Raw genomic sequence first — 21763 nt, forward strand, 5'->3', positions numbered from 1 at the left:
ACCTGTCCTAATGGGAGTGTCATCTAGTCTAAAGAGAACAGGAAGTGCCCAGGACAGAGCCCTAGACTCCTAACAGACTAACAGTTATGAAACTGCATGTTTAAAAAAGCTGTGTGTGGCCGGGTGTGGTGGCGCACGCCTTTAATCCCAGCACTCGGGAGGCAGAGGCAGGTGGATTTCTGAGTTCGAGGCCAGCCTGGTCTACAAAGTGAGTTCCAGGACAGCCAGGGCTACACAGAGAAACCCTGCCTCAAAAAAACCAAAAAAAAAAAAAAGCTGTGTGTGTATGCATGCATGTGTTTCTGTACTTCTGTACTGAATTATACTTGTGTGTAGAGGGGTGTGTGTGTTCGTGTGTATGTATATTGTACTTGTATATACATGTGTTTGACATGTGTACTTGTCAATGTTTGTGAATTGTACTTTGTGTGGTACATATGTGCATATGTAGGTATGCTTTTGAGTATGTCTATTGTACTTCTGTGTATATGTATGTGCAGATATATGTGAACGTGTGTGCATGTATCTGTACAAGCATGCACATGCATGTAGAGGCCAGAGGACTTCAGATGTCATCTTTAGGAACACCTTTGTGATAGACAGGGTCTCTCTTTGGCCTGGAGCTTGCCTATTAGGCTAGGCTAGCTGGTTGGTAGCCCTCAGGATCTACCTGTGCCTGCCCTGCTCAGCGCAGGAATTACCATCGTGAATAATCATGAACAGTCATGCCCAGCATTTCTTCAGGGGTTCCATGAGATCAGGGCCCTCTGCTTGTGGGGGAGGCACTTTACTGTCTGTCTCTCAGACCCGCACCAACCTGAAGCTGCTCACTCCAGAGATCACAGGCTTGTCTCCACAAAGGCTGTCAGCCACTAACAATCAGTCCCCTGCCTCGGACGCAGATCCCTTCATGCTGATGGGACAAGTGCTCAGGTTCAGTGCCCAAGACTTGAAGAGATGACTCTAGTCCCAGGCCCAGGGGCAAGCCCTCTTTTCTTTGACACCTTGATTTAAAACAATAGAAAGGCCAAGTTTCTGGGCTCTCTGCCAGCAGGCAAGGCAGACTGTTTTCCTGCAGGGCCCTCAATTCTCATGGCAGAACACAGAACTTGGGAAAAAAAATGCAAAGCTAGACGCCATCTGCTTGGCTTCCGGACAGTGCAATTAGCTAAGAAGTGCCTTTACATCTTCGTAGGACTGCATTAAGTCGGGATTAATTAATTGCCATGCTAATGGGAAGCACCTTTAGCGCGGCAATGACATAATCGATGCCATTAGGAGCACAGAAAGGAGCCCTTTATAATTAATGACGTCTTCATTTCCTGAAACGTGTAATCCTTGTGTCCTCAATTCCAAAGAGGTTTGCAGACAGAGGCACTAAATATAGATCCGGAACTAATATTTAAATCACTTTAAGATTCACCTTTCCATAAGAGTAATGAACCCAGAACAAAAGTTCCCTTGGGTTTCTAGGATTCTAAACCTTTTCGTCCATCAGGTTAAGTAGTCGGCAAGCATGGGTTCAGACAGAAATGACCAATAATTACCGGCCTGATAGATTTATCCTAAATAGAACAAGTTTTGCCTTACGAAGCATACAAACTAATTTGCAAGACATAAATTAAACTCATGCCAATTGTCCTTGCTGTGATTCACCTTAAAAAGTACTCTAGGAGCCGGAGAGGCAGCTTAATGGTTAAGAGCACAGGCTGGTCCTCCAGAAGAGCCAGTTCAATTCCCAGTTCCTGCATGGCAGCTCACAACTGCTGTGATTCTAGTCTTAGGGGATCCAACGCCCTCTTCTGGGCTCCATGGGTACTCATGCATGTTACACATAACACATGCAAGTAAAACACTCATTATACATAAAATAAGTACACTTTTTCTTTAGTTATAGCACTCTGTGCCTCACTTCCATGATGTAAAAATGAGACTGGCTTTGTTTCTAATTGGAGAAGTTACTAATAAGCCAAATGTCACATGCCAAGCACAGATCTAAGTACTTAGCGTGCAGTAGCTCAGTGAATCCTCACAGAGATGCCGACTGTGGAATTGTTATGTCTCCCATTTCACAAACAGGGATGCTGAAGTGCCCCTTGGTAGTAATATTGTGTCCAGGGTTGGAAGTGTAACTCAGTGTTGGAAAACACTTGCCTAGCATGCACAAGGCCCCAGGACACAATCCCCAGCACACAAGTGGTAAAATACAGCACCCCCAAACTACCATTTCCCTGGAAAGGACCTTCTGACCGAACTCCTGACCAGAAAGAACAGACAGACTTTGAAGACTGTAATTCTTTTTTGTTTGTTTGTCTTGGGTTTTTTTTTTTTTTTCAAGCTTTTAGGGTTTCCTCAATGTAGCCCTGGCCATCCTGGAACTCACTTTGTAGACCAGGCTGGCCTCAAACTCAGAGATCCACCTGCCTCTGCCTCCCGAGTGCTGGGATTAAAGGTGTGCTCCACCATGCCCGGCTCAGACTGTAATTCTTATTGTCCCCAGAGCCAGTTGACATCTTAGCCCTGCTGCCAGCCTGATGCCAGTAGATGCCCAGTCTTCAGCAAATGACATATGAAAGCGGGGGAGGGTACAAACACTGAGCCCCAGGAACATACCAGGGGTTCCCATGGGATGGGAAAACCTCAGCAATTTGTTTTTATCTCAAAATTAAAGGTATGGATTGCCTCCGTTTTCATGTGTTTTCTGTGATTTGCTTGTACACACATGTGTTCATGTTCATGTACATGTATGTGTTCATGTGTAGACATTTTTTTTTTTTTTTTGAAAACAGGGTCTCTAAGTGCCGAGAACTTGGCAATTAGGCACGGCTGGCTGGCCAGTGAGTCCCACAGATCCTCCGGTCTCTGCTTGTCTGGCTCTGGGATACCAAGCATATTCCACCACACCATGCCTTTGCACTGGGCTCCAGAGATTAACTTCAGATCCTGTGCCTGTAGGGCAAGCTCTCCGCTTACTGAGCTGCCTCCTAATCTCCACTTCTGTTTTCTGATTGGACGTACAGCCCAGGCTCCTCCTCAGGGAACTAAGAGAGGTGAGCCCTCCCTGCCCCCCCCCAGCACCCCCCACTCCCATGATGCCAAGGCTTGCTTTACCTTGTCGTAATAGTATCTCAGCGCTCTGCTCAGCTTGTCGTAGTTCATGTTGGTCTTGTTCTTGCGGAGGCCCCACAGCTTGGCCACTTCTTCCGCCTTGAGGAGCTTGAACTCGCCATCATTCGATGTCCAGCAGATGAGGTGCTCATGTTTCTGGTCCAGCAGCAAGTGCAAAAGGAACTGCCACAGCGTGATTGCACTCTCCATACCTGGGAGGGGGTCAGGAGGCAGGCAGGTCAGAGCTCGGGTCTGCAGCTCAGGCGCTGTGCGGGGGGCTCTGCTCCACAGAGCTTAAGAGAGAGTACTTCCTACCCCACCCCCAGTGGACTGCCTAGTCACACACAGGCTTTCTGGTTGCACAGTTATGAGCAGCCCCGATGCAGGAACACAATGGCAGTGCCCTGCGGTCCTGAAATTCACCAATCACAAACCAGCAGAGACCACGCTGTGCTGGGAGCTACGCAGAGAAAACTGACTAAAGGAATGAACACCTGTGTGATAAGTTCCCATTGGCTAGCTCCATCTATTCCCACCTACCACATCAACTGCATCTTGGTCAGTCACACTCGCTGAAGTGTGGCCATGAGTGTCTGCTAGGGCTTAGTGAGGTCACACAGGGGCCTAGGGTCATGAAAGCGTAGATAGCATCTCCTGGTTAAACTGTCCTTTCACCCTACATAGCTAGCCCTGCTTTGCAGGGAGGGGAACTCAGTTACTCTTTACACTGTCAGCCATCTCAGAACCCAGGACAGGGCTTGCATAGAGCAGATATGGAGTCAGTAGATGCTGGTTAAAGAATCAGTTGTCGCCAACTGAAGGAGGAGTCCTTTAGTTTCCTAAGCACTTGTCATATAGTCGCCCAAGCCCCAGTTTCAAGCACACCGGCAGGAAGTGTTTTTCCCACCAGGAGAGGAAATACCATAAAACAATGTTATCCTTCATCTTTGCCTGTAGCCTGAACTCTGCTGTTCCTTCCTCCTGACTGCTGCTCGCTGCTTCTTAGACCCCGATGGACTCCGCTCATCCATACAGACGCAGTTCAGATGGGATCACTGGACTGTCATGATCTGAATTCTGATCACTTGAGTAGTATTCACAAGAAATCACCCTTTTGTTCTATTACACTTATTTATTGAGTGTGTGTGTACCCATACAAAGCACGGCTTGTGCATGAAGGTCAAAGGACAACTTGCAGATGTCCATTCTTTCCTTCCATCGAGTCCTGGGGATTGAACTCAGGGAGGCAGACTTGCTGGCAGGCACCTGTAGACCCACTCAGCCAGCTTGCCAGCCTTACCCATTTATTTTACTAACATCCATATCATTAGGAAAAGCCTTCCTACAGGATAGCTGGTGAGAGCAAACACTGGTGGGTGTTTTGACCTAGGCAAACAGAGCTGAGATTTGGAAGCTGGGTCTAGGAGGCTCAGCAGAGATCTCAAGCTGGAGTTTGGGGGTTCAACATCAAGGCACACAAAAGCCAAGCCGTGAGGCAGAGACAAGCCTGACAGGATGAGGAAACTCCATCTGTGGCAAGGAGACATTGGGGTCTGTTAGGGACAGCCCAGGGTGACAACGATGAGGACAGCAAGAAAGATGCCTGGAAGGCAGAATAATGGCCACAAGGAGAGTTTTCTATAGTGAGTCTCCCTCAGCACCTATTCGCATTGATCTTCATAGAGCAGCTTCTAAGTGGCCTAGGAGCCAGAGAGAGGCAGGCAACTCTCTTTGGCCAGACTTCAAACTGCCTGACATCTTTCTGCATCTTCAGGTAGGTCCCATGGGTCCCATTGCTCAGTGGTGAGCGCTTGGCCAGCACGGACCCTGTGTTCTACCACACCACCACAAGAAGCAGCTTTGGGATTCTAATAGCAACATCCCATTGCAGTATGAAAACCCCCCGAGTCACCCCTAACAAGCATTCCCACCATGCTTCCTCACAGACCCAGCCAGAAGAAAGAATCCCGTTGTTCCTCTGAGCACCGTGGGTGCCACCTGGGTGTCTCCGTTAAAGACAATCCAGACTAAGAACGTGCTACAAAAACCCCACGGGGTGTTTTATTTATAACTCTTTAAAGTGGGGGGGGGGTAATTCGTAAAGAGATCACCCTGCACCACAGCAGTCACTGGGTCTGTAAGAGTCAGCCCTGTTACTGCTGACTTCAAACCACACCAGCAACTCCTGAGCTCTGAAAGGGCTCCTGGCAGGACGTGCCAGCATTATGGCTCCAGCTCCTAATGAGCTCAAATAAGCCACACACGTTTCAAATTCATGGGTGTCTCCAGCCAAATCTTCTGGCAGTGAGTTTTTCAAAGATCTTTGAAATTTAGTGGTCACTCACAGGAGCCTTCCTGGAGAGTCAGAGAGATGCCAGCCAGTTTAGAGTTCTGCAGAGAGGGGAAGTGCTCAGCCTGCCCCTCTCTTCCCAGCTTCACTCCTTTAAGGGGCCAGGGAGCCAGAGCCGCACTGAAGCAAAGTCCCTACATCCTCAGCACACTGAGAGTTGGGCTTAGCTATGTATCTTGAACTAGTCAGCGAAATACTGGGTTGAAGCGATGAGATACATAGAATTTACCTCAATTTGATCAAAGCCTGGCACAGGTTCAGTCTGAAGAAGCAGAAGTAAAATAAATACCACAGTGAGCCAAGGACGCTTGGGACTGTTTGTTACAAAGCATCATCATAGCTAAAGCCGACTGCTACAACATCACACATATTTGTTCCTCCCTTTACTAGGATGCCCTCGGGAACTCAAGGAGGCATGAAAGGGCAGGCAGGGAAGAGGCCTTTGGTGGTGATGGGCAATCAGCTTCAGGATCTCCCACATTTCTAGAATAGAGGAAATGGACCCAGGCCAGGGTGGAAGATAAGGACCTCAGAGTCACCCAACAACTCTTAGGACAGAGCCCAGTCCCTGAGGTGGCAAACTGCAGCAGGGTCACTCAGAGTTGCAATGAGCAACTGTGCTCCCTGGAGGTGACGGGGGGGGGGGGGGGGGGGGGGAGGGCTCAGGCTTCATGTGCGGAAAGCGTCCCACCCAGCGCAGACTGGCTCTTCTTCCAAGCTCACGCCAGCCACTGCTCTGCCCTCCTCCATGCCACAGTTTTGACGACTGAGTCACACAAAGTTCTACTTTGTGTTGGAAGCCCAAGCCACACATTCCTCAGTGGTGAATATCAGACATACTTCTCTTTTAGCCAGCTCATAGTCCCACGGTAAAGCCATCTGGTGGGGAGGGGTGTGTCACAGAAGCATAAGGTGGTTCGAACTCCCTGTCCCTGCATCAAATGATATTACATGGAGCCATAGAGCTCCATGTTTCATTAACAGAGGACTCGTCTCCTCCCCTCAAGGGCACAAGCTATATTTCTTTGACTCCACTTCTACTGTTCATTTTAATCATGGCCACATCAAATTTTTTTTTCTTTCGGTTTTTTTTTTTTCTTTTTTTTTTTTTTTTTCGAGACAGGGTTTCTCTGTATAGACCTGGCTGTCCTGGAACTCACTCTGTAGACCAGGCTGGCCTCGAACTCAGAAATCCACCTGCCTCTGCCTCCCGAGTGCTGGGATTAAAGGCGTGCGCCACCACGCCCGGCTCACATCAAATTTTGTAACTTGCAGTTGTTCTCATATGCAACCATCCAGCATGTCACCCCACCTCCATCCCCAATACCTGTCAATACCTGTCATTTAGACTGTCCAGAAAGAGCAATGACCTGGGGGCGGGGGGTGTTCTAAGAACCGTGACTGCTGTACTTGACTCAGTTTACTATGGGACTTACCAGGAGGAAGAATTCACAAGAGCCTTGCAACTTGGACAGGCCATGGGCTCTGTCATCCCAGCAAGTGTTTATATGGATACAGTGTATCCATGAGACTGTATCATATTGTAACACCGCATAGATACAATGTCCTGGTAGCAGAGCCGGCTTTAAGTTACAATGTGTCATCAGCTGACATTCATCTGGCTGGATGCCCAGACCTGCTAGCTTCCAAGGACTAGAACACTTGAGCGCAATGCTAGAAATGTGACAAATGCACCCACATCCATTCCCTGGTAGTCTGGGCTTTTAAATGTTCTTCCCAACTCCGCTTTGGGTTTTGTTGGTTGACGATGTGTCAGCATGCACAAGGGGCACCCATCAAGTCAGGATGATGGCTTCTTCTCTACTCTCTTTATTTTTTGAGCCTCAGACTTCTGTCTTCCAGATCTTCCTAAGATAAACAATAGACTATTGTGAAGTATAGGTCCCTAAAACAGAACTTGCTCCTCCAGCTGTATACATTGGCTTCTGCTGTCGAATCCCCCTTCACCCAGCCCTCCTACCTCCCAGCCCCTAGTATTGACTACGAAGTCACTTTTTTAAAGCATCCACATATTAAAGAGAACACACAACATACTCTGGTTTTGTTTGTTTGCTAATTAGAATATGCTTCTCTTGCTCTGCCTAGATCTTGTCTTGAATATATGGGGTTTTATCAGGTATTTTAATGCCATCCTTTAAAAAAATTATTATGAGGGGGGGGCATATGCACATCATAGCATAAATGCACATGAATGGAAGGCAGAGGAAAGCTACATGTAGTTGGTTCTCAGGGATAAAACTCAGGTCTCCAGGCTTGCCTGCAAGCACACTGTCTGCTAGACTGCCTTACCAGGTTGAGTCTCATCATACAGGGACTGTGAATGTTTACGTACCGAATGTACTAATGTTGTTGATTTGCTTGTACACAGTACACAAGTATCAAAACATCACATCACACCTCATAAATACATACAATTACCATGTCAATTAAATGATTAAAATAAAATAAAATGGCTCATCAGATCTGAAAACCCTCCTTTAAAGAGGCAGGAAGCAGACTGATAGACCAGCCGTGTTGACAGTCTATCTTTCTTTATTACACTTTTTACTGTCGTCTTCCTTCCTCATAAAAGTCAAAGCTGGGTACAAAAGGCTCAGGACAGGCAGCTCTTGAAGGATGGTATGAGATTCAGAAGCAAAAGCCAATCCTCTCCCAGTCTATTCAAATTAACAGCTAGCTTCTCGCATAGCAGATGATGTTTGTCGAAACCTGTCCACATCTCACAAAACAAAACAAGACAGGGCCAGCAAGACAGCGAGGCAGATAAAGGCATTTTTCTCAATAGCCTGGCATCCTGAGTTCTAGTCCCAAGATCCACATAGTGAAAGAAGATAATCAACTCCAACAAATGGCCCTCTGACCTTCACATGCATGTCATAAGATATATTCCCATGCAGCGCGCGCACACACACACAGAGACAGAGAGAGAGCAAGAATAAATAAATGTATTTAAAAGGGAAAAATAAAAGCTATGATACTGAGTACAACAATAAAGGTTCTTTTAAATAAGATGTATATAATATATACTATAGTATTATATATTATGCTATATATTATACTATAACCAACTGGAAACATCAACCTCTACATTCTCTAGCTCTTGCTTCCTCTGCTTTGCTTTCTTCTTCTTCTTCTTCTTCTTCTTCTTCTTCTTCTTCTTCTTCTTCTTCTTCTTCTTCTTCTTCTTCTTCTTCTCTCTCTCTCTCTCCCTCTCTCTCTCTCTCTCTCTCCATCCCTCTCTGAAGTATCTATCTTATGCCAAGATGCTGTCTAGCTGTTTGGAATGCATCAGTAAACAAAAGGGCTTATGTCCGTATTGAGCTCACATGTCAGTGGAAGAGACAGGCTGTGAACAACAAAACGCGAGATGAATTAAGTTACAGTGTATTGGAAGACGGGTGTTATGCAAAGTCACTGAAGCTGGGCAAGGGGACAGGAGGAGCAGGATGTACTTGCAGGCTTGGGCAGGGGTACAGGGGTCAGAGAAGACCTTGCTGAGACAGCGAAAATGAAGAAATTTCTTTGTTTAAAAATGGAATTTTCAAACAAGGATAAAAATCACAGTTGCCAGATGGATCTACAGTGAATGCAGGTCAAAGACACTCTTCTGCTCACTACTGTCTATTAAGTCTACTGTCTACTCACTTCGTCTATTAAGACAAAGGAACTAGGTAGCTTTTATAATGGCATCAAAAATCTGAATAATAAGCCGGGCGTGGTGGCGCACGCCTTTAATCCCAGCACTCGGGAGGCAGAGGCAGGCGGATTTCTGAGTTCGAGGCCAGCCTGGTCTACAAAGTGAGTTCCAGGACAGCCAGGGCTATACAGAGAAACCCTGTCTCGAAAAACCAAAAAAAAAAAAAAAAAAAAAAATCTGAATAATAGCCGGGCAGTGGTCATGCATGCCTTTAATCCCAGCACTTGGGAGGCAGAGGCAGGCTGATTTCTGAGTTTGAGGCCAGCCTGATCTACAGAGTGAATTCCAGGACAGCCAGAGCTACACAGAGAAACCCTGTCTCAAAAAAAAAAAATCTGAATAATGGGGCATTTACAGATGAGGAATAATGAAACAGATAAGCAAATGAAGACAAAAAAAAAAGAGTGGGAGAGAAACAAAGAAGCATTGTAGGATGAGACTGGGTATCTATGGACAAGAATTAGCAAAGCTGTAAATTAGCTTCCATAAAAATCAGCATTCCACCACCAGCCAGAGGGGTCTTCCCCAGATCCTAGACACTGCCTTGATTAGAGCAGGGTTCTTTTCCACACCTCTAAGGAGTACCCGGGCATACTGAGAAGGCTCCATGGCAGCTGAGAAGACTCTGCAGCATCTTTGGGTTCATCTCTGAGCATCTGCCCTGCCCTGCCCTGCCTGCCTGTAGGGTTTTAGGGGTGTCATTCACCTTTCTCTACACGTGTGTCCTCACAGGCAAAGTGATGGTTATGGTATAGAGGATACAGATCCCTGCCTTGCAGGGTTATTATTGAATATTACAAGGTCGCTAATAAACTATCTGGGACAAAGCAAGTACTACTTAAAACACTAGCTGCCTTTACTTCTTAAACAAGGAAAGCTCTTCACAGATGCTGCTGTGACATCAGATGGCCTCCCCCTCCCCCCAGCTCAAAAGCATCATTCAGATACTGTATGGACTGTGGGCTTTGTCTTTAGGCAATGGCTTCAATACAGTCAAGGACATCCAGGTGAACGTTGAGCCACAGTGTGCTTGTCAGCTTACAAGGTGACTGGGAATGTAACTGTATACACTGTTAGGACTGTTGTCTGATATCCTTACAGGCAGCACAGCACCTATCCTTCCCGGCTGGCTAGCATAAGACAATAATTCCAGAGGCCTGCAACTTGGGCGGGTCAGCAGAGAGTGACCCCTGCTGGCCATGCTGCCCCTGGCCATGCCATTGCTCCCATGGAACTTGTGTTCCAGGAAAAGGCCAGGGAGTCAAGTAGATGAGAACTGCTGCATTGGGCGGAGGAGGATCTAGACTAACAAGTCTGTCTGTGGATGACATAACCCAAGCTGGCTGGTTAGGGCAACAGACAGAGAAAAGAAGTGGAAGGGGGCCACTGGTACTATGGGGGAGGGACATTTTTTGTATACTCCAAGTGAATATCTTCACTCTGTGTTTTCAACACTCAGCTCTTTACAAATGTAAACCTGAGATTTTTTGTTGTTGTTGTTCTTCCTAATCTTCTCTTGAAAAAAAAAAAAAACACCTTAGGACAGAACCACAAAGTGAAAGATGCGGTAGATGGAACAGACTGGCTGCTTTTGCAGCCAGGAGATTACCTGCTTGAGAAGTGGTCTTTGGACTTCCAGAGGTTCTCTCTGGCATCCTCCCCTCTGTTTCCTTCCTAACGTGGAGGACATGTTACCTTCCATCCGCCACAAGGTGGCGCCAGATGTCCTCTGAGTTGGCTGCAGACTCCTAACCCAGAGCCAGAGATTTGAACTGCTTCTTATGCATGCAAGGGTAACTTGCTAAATACATGAACACACAACACCAACAAACTCTGAAGTCTTTGTCTTGGGCAGTGCTTGGTTCTCAGCCTTGCTAATGCTGCAACAGATCCTCAGTTCGGTGCTGACGCCCAACCATAAAATTACTTTGTTGCTACTTCATAACTGTCATTTTGCTACTGTTGTGAATCGTAATATAAATACGTGTGTTTTCTGACGGCCTTCTGGAAAGGGTCATTCAACCCCCATCGGGGTCATGACTCCCAGGTTGAGACCCTCTGGTGCATAATTGTTTCTGAGATGAGCCTAAGACTATTACAATTTATTTTCAGGAAGCATTTTAGTCATTGCCAGCTGTCACAAGTGAAAAACAAAGGTATGACATCCTTCCAAGGGTCCATGTTCCTTAAAGTTATTCTCGTGGGATAACCAAGGTCTGTGCTTTCATTTCTTCTGTAGACAATCTCCAGCTTGTTCGTGTTTTTAAAAGAAACAGAGGAACAGCGAAGAGAAGTGGGCACTGCTCAACCTAGCGATTTATCCTCTAAGACCATGCAAGACGCTTGGCCACGTTTTAAAACTGAATCTTCCATCTGAGGAGAGAACTTTTTGGGGAGAGATTACTGACCTGACGGCCGCTCGGTCAGAACAGAATTGCAACTCACTGTGTATACAAACTGCCCAGTTCTCCTGGAACTTTGCCATCTGTGGGTAAATCAGAAGCAACTCGACTGGCTTGCTGGTGGCTCACGTACAAGGGTGTTTTCTTTGGAAAACTAAATGGATGGCTACATTGCCTCCATTGAGATGGCGTCCATGGGTCATTTTACTTCCTCCAACATCCGCAAATTCATCCACTTCCCACCCCACCCCAGCAGGGCACAACCCAGCCCTATCTTATCCTATCTTTTCAGAGCTCTCTAGACAGCCTCACACAGGTCCTCTTTGATCTCTAACGTGGCAACGTCCCAGAACGTTCTCAAGGTACAATTTGTACTTTCTGGGCCTGGAGAAAAGGTGAGCCACCTAGAAGATAAGTAAATATCTGGTGTCCCAGAAGCACACACCTTCTGTGTACCTCCAAGATGCTAGTCAATTCTAATTGGGATAGCCTGGGGAAAGCTCAGAATACTATCCTACTTGTTATCCGGCTGCAGCAAAGCTCATGCGCGTACCTTACGATATTGCCTTCTAGGAAACAAGGCTTGCACAAACATGCTAGGAATTCTTAGCCAGCATCTCATTAGCATCCCCTGCGATTCCAACACAGCACGTGATGGCAAAACAAACACTCACTAATCAAGTGTATAAAGCTCCCATTTTTTTTTATCTTAAATTCTTTCTGGTGGGATTGAAGTATGTTGGCTTTATGGATGGTTAACAAAAGCTAAAGATCCCCAGGCATTTTACAGTCGCTCTCTTGGGGAAAAAAATAGCATGATCCACCTTTTCCAGTATCTTCTGACCCTCTGAGCTCTCTGTGCACCATTCCCTTCGGCTCTCTGGGTAACCCGCTACACAAAAAAATTTCAACACACATACCTCCATTGTCTCTGTTATTTGAAAACATCAGACCACAATGTGATGGGACAGCTAGCTAGAGCAAAGAGCGAAGAAAGAAACCAACTAGTCGCCTAGATTTCCCAACAGAGGCAGCAGCCCCTGAGTTCTCTACAGCTACCTCTCTGTCTATCCATAAATCCAGGGGACAGGGTAGGAAACCACAGTGCTTGGGTGGAAAAAAAATCATTCCAGGTAACCAACTGTTCTAAGAAAACTGACCATGTCTTGAAAGAGCTGTAGAGCCATAAAGCACAGAGGTTCTTGCGCGGTGGGTACAGCCGCCCCACCCCGCCGCCCCAGGGATGTGGGGCATGTTTTTCTTTAAACAGAAGGGCCATTCCTTTCCAGACTTTTCTGGAAGAGAACCTGACCATTTACTTTCTATGCGATTGTTTTTATTGTCCAGGCTCTCCGCACGACTCTCATTTCTGGCTGGCGGCACAGCCCCCATCTGAGGGGTTCTCAGACTTTGCTAGCACTGAGCTTCCTCTTCTTCTGCAGGTTGCAGGCAGGAAACTGGAAAATGGGCCACAGGAAACCTGGCCCTCCCACATCTGTCCCACTTTGTAACTGCAGCTCTGGTTTCATTCAGTCTATGTGTCAGTTCTATTTTAACCCTTGACACGACGGCCGGCCGGGCTGCTCTCTGAAAGAACACCCATGGGCTTGTGGCTCAGAAGGCCCCCCGTAGGATTTGGGCTTCTCCCAAGCAATCGATCCCATGAATCCAATCAAGCCTTCAGTGAAAATCCAAGATGATTTCCTAACACCAGACACAACCCAAGTCATTCTGGGTAAAGGGATTTGCAGGCTGCCTGATGAATTTTACCTTGCCAGGCTTTGATGCCTAACAGGAAAGGGGGCTGTGAATATGCACCTCATCAAATAGCCAGCCTCATCCTGAGACTGGTCCAAGTCATGCTTCCTCGCAGCATCAGGACCTACTAGGTGGAAGGGCATGAAATTATTGTTCTTATGGCTCAAAACTGTTAAACAGCAACAAGCTCATATATTCCACCTAAAACATATAATCACACATCTAAAAATGTGAATACACACATGACCCCAATCACAGGGAAGGCTCTTCCTTGTGTATTTGACCCATGGACCATTTTGAGGACTCCTTGGGGGAAAATACTGTATATATGTCTATTCATATAGAAATAAACATGTGTATGCTTGAACATATCACATCAATAGGGTTTGTAAAGCTCTACAGGAAATCTCTAAGTTCCAAATCAAGATTCCTGGTCTGTGGGTGCTGCAGAGATGGCTCAGCAGTTAAGAGCACTGGCTGCTCTTACAGAAGATCCGGGTTCAATTCCCAGTACCCACAATGGCAGTTCCCACCCGTCTCTAACTCCAGTTCCAAATGATCTGACACCCTCACACTGGCATATAAGCAGGCAAAACACCAATGTTCATAAAGTAAAAATAAATAAATCGTTTAAAAAAAAAAAGAGTCCTAGTCTGAGAAACCCCTCTCTCCATTCTCCACCTCTGCCAATGCTGAGATTTCAGGGGCTTCTCCAGAAAAAAGACTAACCCCCAACTTTCACCCTTATAGCAGCCTTCCCTTTAAATGCTAATATTCAGTGGTCATTCACGCATCAATGAGTTTATTGCATTGAGTATGCATGTCAAGTTTACACTCTTGGCCATCCTCGGCCACTGTGAAGCCATGCCTTAAAAACATGAAGACAGATGTGTGTGGACCCAGTAAACAGAACAGACAGACCCCCAACCCAGGAATATCTGCTCTCAAGTCCAGGTCCCTAATCACATTGTACATTGTCACGCTGGAGTGGCGATTCTCAACATGTGGGCCACAACCTCTTTCACAGGGGTCACCTAAGACCATCAAAAAACACAAATGTTTACATTATGATTCTTAACGGTAGCAAAAGCGCTAGGAACGAGCAACAAAATTGATCTTGTGGTTGCTGGTGGCCGCACCATGAGGAACTGTATTAAAGGGTCGCAGCGTTAGGGAGGCTGAGAACCACTGGAATAGAGGCCTGTTTCCTACACCTCTCTGTGGCCACGACCGGAGTTAACCAAAAGACAAAGTGACATTCTCAGCAGGATAAAGTCAGGAAGTGTCCTTGATTTCTGAGCTACCACTCTGACTCCAGGCACTTGGACTGGGTTCTGTTTGCTCAATCTGAGCTGGGCCTGCTGGCAGGCAGATCTCAGTGAGTTCCAGCCTGGTCTACAGAGTGAGTTCTGGGACAGCCTATGCTACACAGAGATCCTATCTCAAAAACTAAAATTAAATTAGTATGAGACATTTTGCCACATTTCTTTTGGCCAGTTCCCTCAGTGAACAGAGGTAGAAACAGACAGACAGACAGATTGATTATTGATAGCGAGGGATAGAGAGACAGAGAGAAAGACAGACATGCCAGTTTCACCCAAGAGGATTGTTGTTGTTGTTGTTGTTTAATGGGGGGTTGAATCTAGGAGTCACACTGGACCATCAACTGTTGATAGCTCTGTTTACTTTTTAAACTTTTGAGTCAAAATCTGAGTAAGGTGCAGGCTGATCCTGAATTCTCTATGGATTCTGAGTTGACCTTGAACTTGCAAGGTTCAAGTCTGTACCTGTCACAGCCTTCTGAGTAGCTGGGATTTCAGGCCTGTGCCACCAGGCCTAGCTTGAGGTTGGCTCTTAATGGAAAACTCAGCACATGAGCCTCTGTGAATTCCAGAACTCAAACGTGGAGGGACTGGTCCTTTTATTTAACTGTGGATGCAAGGATTATGGAACCTGAAGACGGAAGTGGAAACCTATCCCCCACTGGACCCCCCTCCCCCAATGAACGTTTGCATAGTACTCAGAATGATTGGTGAGAATTGTTCCTTCTGGGGAGAGCAGCAGCCTGGGAGTTTCTGACCTGTGTGTGGCAGCCCCTGGAAGGGACCTGGCACCCAGAGCACCCTTGGTGACTTTCCATCACACAGACACAGACTATTTATCTTACTCAAATCTTGCCAGCAGTCTTTGAGCTGAGCTTCCATAGAGAGCAGTGAGCACTCCTTCCCACAACATTCTATCCGTGTATTTCAGAGACCTTGGCTGGACTGGCAAATGTTTCCCCCAAATGTTCTAGCTTATAATGTTAGTAAATTCAATCTTGTGCATTCAGGGGGAAACACTGGAACATCTATGCTTGATTTAAGATTAGGAATGGTTTATTCACTTTGATACTTGAAGATGGTTTTACGAGAAGAAAAAAAAATCAAAGCAATCTTCCTTCTGGGAGACAGAAAACTGGAATCTTTCAGATAAACTTGAACACTCTTTGTGCTAAAGAGGCAACTGGTAGAAGTTTAAAAAAAAAAAAAAAACCCGCAAGCCCCGAGCGCGCTGAGAACACTTCTGCAGGACACACAATGATGGTGGTTTTTCCACATCCAGCAACTGGGGCGCTTCCTGCCAGAGCATCCTCCAGCTCTCTCATTGTGTCGGTGAAACTGTGAAACCTTTCTAAATCAGGACTTCCTTCTATTATGTTGCAGAGGCGGCTTTCTGGGAAGGGGAAACTCCTGAGGCAAAAAGGTAGGCATTCTTACAGCACCGCCCAGTGGAAACATGGGGGTTGGAGGAGGGGAGGAGTGGGGGGGAGGTGGGGGGGCGGGCAGGGGTGTGTGTACAAACTGAAACACTTAATAAAACTGGTCACGTCAGCTACTCCAACTAAAAGTTCAGTCACTCAATCCCACTGCTGTTCCTTTCCATGGATGGCACCCTGCTTACAAGTGATCTCTCCCTGTTCATCTGCCCCCTTTTTCTCCTGTGCACACACAGGCTGAGCAGGGTCAGGAAACACGGTGCAAGCCTAGGAAGGAAGGGGTCCCAGGTGTGGTTAGGTATGAGTCGCCTCTGCACCACCCCTTCCTTTTTAAAGGACCTCGGGAGATTCTGGGCATGGGAAGTCTGCACAGCTGTGCTGAGTATCCTAGCTCTGATGCAGAGACAGTCAGGCATTTCCTGAGAGACAGAGAGAGACGGGTACCCAGCCATCTGAGTACCCTCCTCTTCTCCTGGCAAGATGCACCTGGTCTGGCCACCTCTAACACGTACAGTTAGAGATTCCCGGAGACAGTTATATGCCCTCTCCTTTCTCCTGGAACCAGTCTCCATATGAACATGACTACCCCTGTCCTTCCAAGGCCTCTGTGGGTATCACAGCCAACAGACAGGTTGTTTATCTCCATGTTGTTAACTATCATCACCAAAGTACGGCTTTTCATGGGGATCTGCCTCTCAAACTGGAGATGCATTAGTCTACAGTTTTCTAGGGAATGGAATAAGCCATAGGAATCCTTGACCACATCCTTCCAGATTCCTCCACAGAAGCCCTGGCAAAGGGGAAAGGCCATGTCTACCAGGGAAGCTTAGAACTTTCTTGTCCACTCCATAGAAGTTAAGGCAATTTCTCAATGGTCAGGTGTCTATCTACCCATCATCCCCTCTCATGCATACACACATGCACACACGCACACACACACCATACCACAACCATCACCACCACCACCACCACCACCATCATAGAATAACCAGAAGCCCATCTCAGACAAACACAGCTCTCCTAGAATAGCAACCTTTCTCCTGGGACTAACTCCACTGCGACTATTTTAAAGCTCTTGGTTCTTAGGTACCTAGATAAAGAGGTACGGAAAAAGAAATCAGCTGGCAGTTCTTGTCTCTGTCTAAAAGTATATGAATAAGATGAAAATGATTTTCAATAGCACCTCAGAACTGCCGATATTTCCCAGTAGTTCCAGGGGGCTTGCAGTATTATTATTCTTTTGCTTTTGCTTGAGTAAAACATTCGCCAGTGTCGAGACTGAAGGCAGGTAGAGCTGACATTAGCTAGTCTCTGCTGTTGCTTAAGACAGGTCTCTCATATAACATAGTTACATGCTGCTGGTGTTTGTGAACAGGAGGTGGCTGGAGACATTGTGTTTGGGTTTTGGAGAAGCACAGAGAGCCCCTCACAGAGCGGTTATCTGTACCAGGAGCTGGGTGCTTGCGGACTCTGAGGCACACTGATCATTCAGCTCTGCCATCAGTTCAAAGCAAAGCTCTTTCAGAGTCTAGGGAGTGCAGATTCCAGGTGCGGATGCTCGTACCTCGGTCTGCTCTGCCGATGCTCTTTGGCAGTGCAGCTAGAGTCTTCAGTGTGTCATTGCCTGCTCATGTGGTGGACAGGTGTGGAGGGTTGGTTGCATCTGAAGTCGGGAAGGTGGCAACTGGCCCCATCCGCTTCCCTGACCCATGTGCACGAGTTCCTCTTGCACGTTCTGGCATGGACATCACGTCTCGCCAGATGTGACCCAGCAATCGTTTCTCATGCAGAGAATTTCTGCCAGCAGTAAATGACTTCTAACAAAGTAAAAACCCAGTGGCACTGAGGTAAAAGTAAGCCAGAGGCCATTCAATTCTTCATGACTTTTTATCTAAAACTACACATGAAGAAGCAACAGTAAGTGACTTAGTACAGTTAGTGGGACAGGTTTAAAATAACTTGGTATTCTTGGAAGATGCTGTTGTGTTTGGTTGGCTTTTTGCTTTCTTCAAGACAGGGCTTCTCTGTGTAACCCTGGCTGCCCTGGCACTTGTCCTATAGACCAGGCTGGCCTCTAACTCAGAGATCCACCTGCCTCTGCCTCCTGAGTGCTGGGATTAAAGGCGTGCGCCTACCACTGCTTGGCAGGTAGACACTGGTATTTATTTCTAAGAAGACCGTTGCAAAACACACAGTGTGTGGTTTCAAAACCGAAGCCTCCTCCAGTGTCTTATTCTTAAAACCTTTAAAAACTAAATATTCCAAATTCATTAAGTGAACACTATCCCGGAAACTGCTGCCAGCGGCCCATCCACTCACTCCATCCAAAGCATCGGATGAAAGAGATGACGCCAGGGTCAAACATGGGTCCTCATCCCCACGTGGTTTCACCTCCTTGAACTCGCATGCAGGCATCTGAAATACCACACACAACTGGATGCTGTTTCTTTTTACAGCATGAATATATTAGCTATAAAAATAGCAGCCACGTTCTGGATTTAGATTATATTTCCTCTTCCGTCAAGAAAATGATCCCCCCCTTTTTTTTAAAGTGAGATTGTCTGATCCCATAGCAAATTTATAATCTTCTACAAAAAGTTCTTAAAGTGTCTGTGTATGTGTGTATCTGTGTGTGTCTGTGTCTGTGAGTACTCGTGCACACACATGCACACACGTGCCAGAGGCCAGGGGGCAACCTCAAGTCATTCTTAGCATCCACTTTCTGGACTGAGGACTGTCTGGTCAGTGAGCCCCAGGGACTGGCCTGTCTCTGCCTCCCCTGCACTGAGATTACAGCAAGTGCAACCACGCCCAATGTTTTTATGTGGGACCTAGGGATCAAAAATTGAGCCATACCCCCAGGACAATTTTTGCTCCTTAAGGACAAAATGCTAAATCTAATATTTTGTTGTTGTTATTGCTGCTGCGGCTGCTGCTATCATCTTGCTACCTTGTTCTTTTTAAGATAGGGTCTCACTGTAGCACAGGCTGACCTTGGAGTATCTATTCAGCCCAGTATGATTTTGAACATCTGATCTTCCTGCCTTCACTTTCAGAGCACTGGGATTACAGACCTGAGCTACCATGCCTAGTTAATGTGGTGCTAGAAATAGAACCCAGGGCTTCATGTGGCTAGGCAGGATTTTCCCAATTGACCTTACCAACCTAACTCTCAACCTTCTAAGAACCACAGGACACTTGTATCACCCTATTTGGTTCCTAGTTCCAGCATCTTGGCTGTGTGTGTATGTATGTGTGTGTGTGTGTGTGTGTGTATAAATTGATTAAAATAACTAACTTTAAGGCAATTTCAGTCTTATGTGCATTACTCTATTTATGCACATATCCAAAGTTCAGGAAAACTAAAGTGATGGATAAAGTGAATTCAGCAAGACCTAGGGATACCAAGTGGCTGCCTGGCCATTGCTTTTGCCTCAGCCATCAAAGATGAAGGGTATCTGCCCAAGGCCATCTCTAAGGCACTGGACATGCAGTGCAGGTGTGACCATGCACTCCTACCTAGGAGCATTTGCGGGCACTGTTCTAAAAGACATTTTTAAAGAGATAAAAGGGGGAAGACAGAGGGGTTGGGGAGAGACAGACAGACAGAGACAGAGGGAATCTAATAGCCTCCAGTCTAAATGGCCTCTGAAGGTGAAGCTTGGAGAACAGAGATGGACGCTGGCAGAAATAACTTCCTTATCAATGCTCCCGAGTCCTGGATTCTAAGAGTTCAAGTCCAAGATCACACAAGGAAACTAAGGGAGCCCACGTCCTCCCACTCCACTGTCGGGGTGCTTCCTTTACGTGCTTGTCATGGGACTCCAGGGCATTATTGGGAGTCCAAGCTTTCTCCTTTCCTGAAAATGACAGAGTAAATCCAGGCTCTCGCCTGACTTCCTATATTGAAACAATGGTTCTTCCGGGTGGAGAAACTCCACTCCGTAAACAACATTCCCTCAGGCACCACCCTAGGTACAGAAGGAAGGCTCAAATCCCACCCAGGCAGGCTCGCTCCTCTATGTAGGAGATGTTGCTTTTGGTTGGTCACTTTTTCTAAGGTCACATCCTGCCCAGACGCTCTCTCCAGCAGCCACTGTCTACCTAAGCAAGCACACATGCGCACCCCCGAAACCCCCCTTCCACTCCTATCTCCTTCATTTCTAAAACTAAATCCCAATACATAGTGCTTATATTTCAGCCTCAAAAGTCAAATCTTCCGAACTCTGATGAGGGAATAACAGGGGTACACTCCAGTCCTGGTTCAGTGAAGCCTACCAGCATGGCATTACTTTAAGTGTTAGATAGTCATCCGACATCAACACACCACCCCTCCACCCCCCACCCCCACCCCCTTTTTTTTTTTCTTACAGTATTTCTTGGGTGAATACTCTGAGTGTCTGTGACACCATTTACACCATTTAGAAGATGACAAGCTACAGATGTGGGCAGTGCAATCTCCCGGTCAATCCACACACCTACTAGGGAGCCGGCCCTGGGGTCAATCTTGAGACTTGTTTTGTTATACTGTCCACTTTTTTTTCCTAATAATTAAGATCATGGTTTAAGCGAGAGGATTAGCTGCTTGGTCAGACACTCTGGTTAAACCAGACTGGCCTCAGCAAAGAGCCCTTTGGCAAAACTCAGGTGAAACTAGTTAATATAACTAGTCTTGCTCTGTCAAAAACAAAAACAAACAAACAAAAGACCCCAAGCTGGTCTTTGGCCCATCTCTTTCATTATTTTAAACTCCAGCAGAAACATCACTGATTTCAAAAGGTTACAAACACTGCTTACACAGCTGTCCCAGGGAAAGAAAGATTTTCAAACCAAGGAACATGCAGGACCCCAAATGGATTATCCAGGGCAACTGGGAGAAGCTTGGCAACTGGAATCTTCCAGAGAAGACTACGGTGGCTTTAGAACTGATCAATTCTGACAAGAAAGCGCTCCACAGGAAAGTCTTTCAAGCTGTAGCCAGCCATTCTCGGTCTAACACTGATCTAAACAGCAGAGCCAAGTTTGCCTCAATACCAATAAACAAACCCGATTTCTGAACATACACTCTTCTTGGAAGTCTAAATGAAAACTATGGCAAGTGACACAGACATCTAACCAGGAGACCTGCCTGTTATTAATTCAGCGGGGGGCACTTTCTAGTAAAGGGCTGGGTTTATGCACAACGTGGCCCTTTAGCCAGCCCAGGCTCTGCAGATAAGCCTTCTTCCCTTTCTTTTGTTTCTAATTCACCCACTGCCGGGTGTTGTACACAGTGCTGGGTGGACACAGGATGAAAAAACCAGATGTGGACCCAGAGCAAGTCCCGGGTGGGATGAGCACCACAGATGTGGAAGGTATCATGCCACACACACACACATATGCAGATATCCCTCAGGCTGGGAAGCGACCTGGATCATGTGTCTGGACAATGTATTATCATACATCCTTGGTCTTGGAGTTTGGGAAAAGAGTTAGTAGAGGGCAATTAGGAAGAGTAGCCAGTCTCTAGAAATATATACTGCCTAGCCTCTGGATTCAAAGAGTCAGAATTTGGGTAATGAGAAAACCCGGAAAGAAAACTTCTGGAGAAGCTCAGGAGGCCAGGGGAAGCTCAGGAGGCCAGGAGAAGCTCAGGAGGCCAGGAGAAACTCAGGAGGCCAGGGGAAGAC

General features: G+C 46.6%; 1 protein-coding gene across 1 annotated transcript in view; it reads right to left on the bottom strand.

Moving 5' to 3' along the window:
• The window catches only part of Elk3 (ETS transcription factor ELK3), a 62725-nt gene that overhangs the window by 33756 nt on the left and 7206 nt on the right, over positions 1 to 21763 (bottom strand). The window contains exon 2 of the mRNA XM_021174068.3: positions 3112 to 3320. Coding sequence (XP_021029727.1) covers positions 3112 to 3318 — 207 coding nt within the window. The 5' untranslated portion in view covers positions 3319 to 3320. The remainder of the gene's footprint in view (positions 1 to 3111; positions 3321 to 21763) is intronic.

Source organism: Mus caroli, unplaced genomic scaffold (genome assembly GCF_978045245.1).
Source record: "Mus caroli unplaced genomic scaffold, Mus_caroli_1 scaffold_9, whole genome shotgun sequence".
In the NCBI taxonomy this organism is placed as follows: Eukaryota; Metazoa; Chordata; class Mammalia; order Rodentia; family Muridae; genus Mus; species Mus caroli.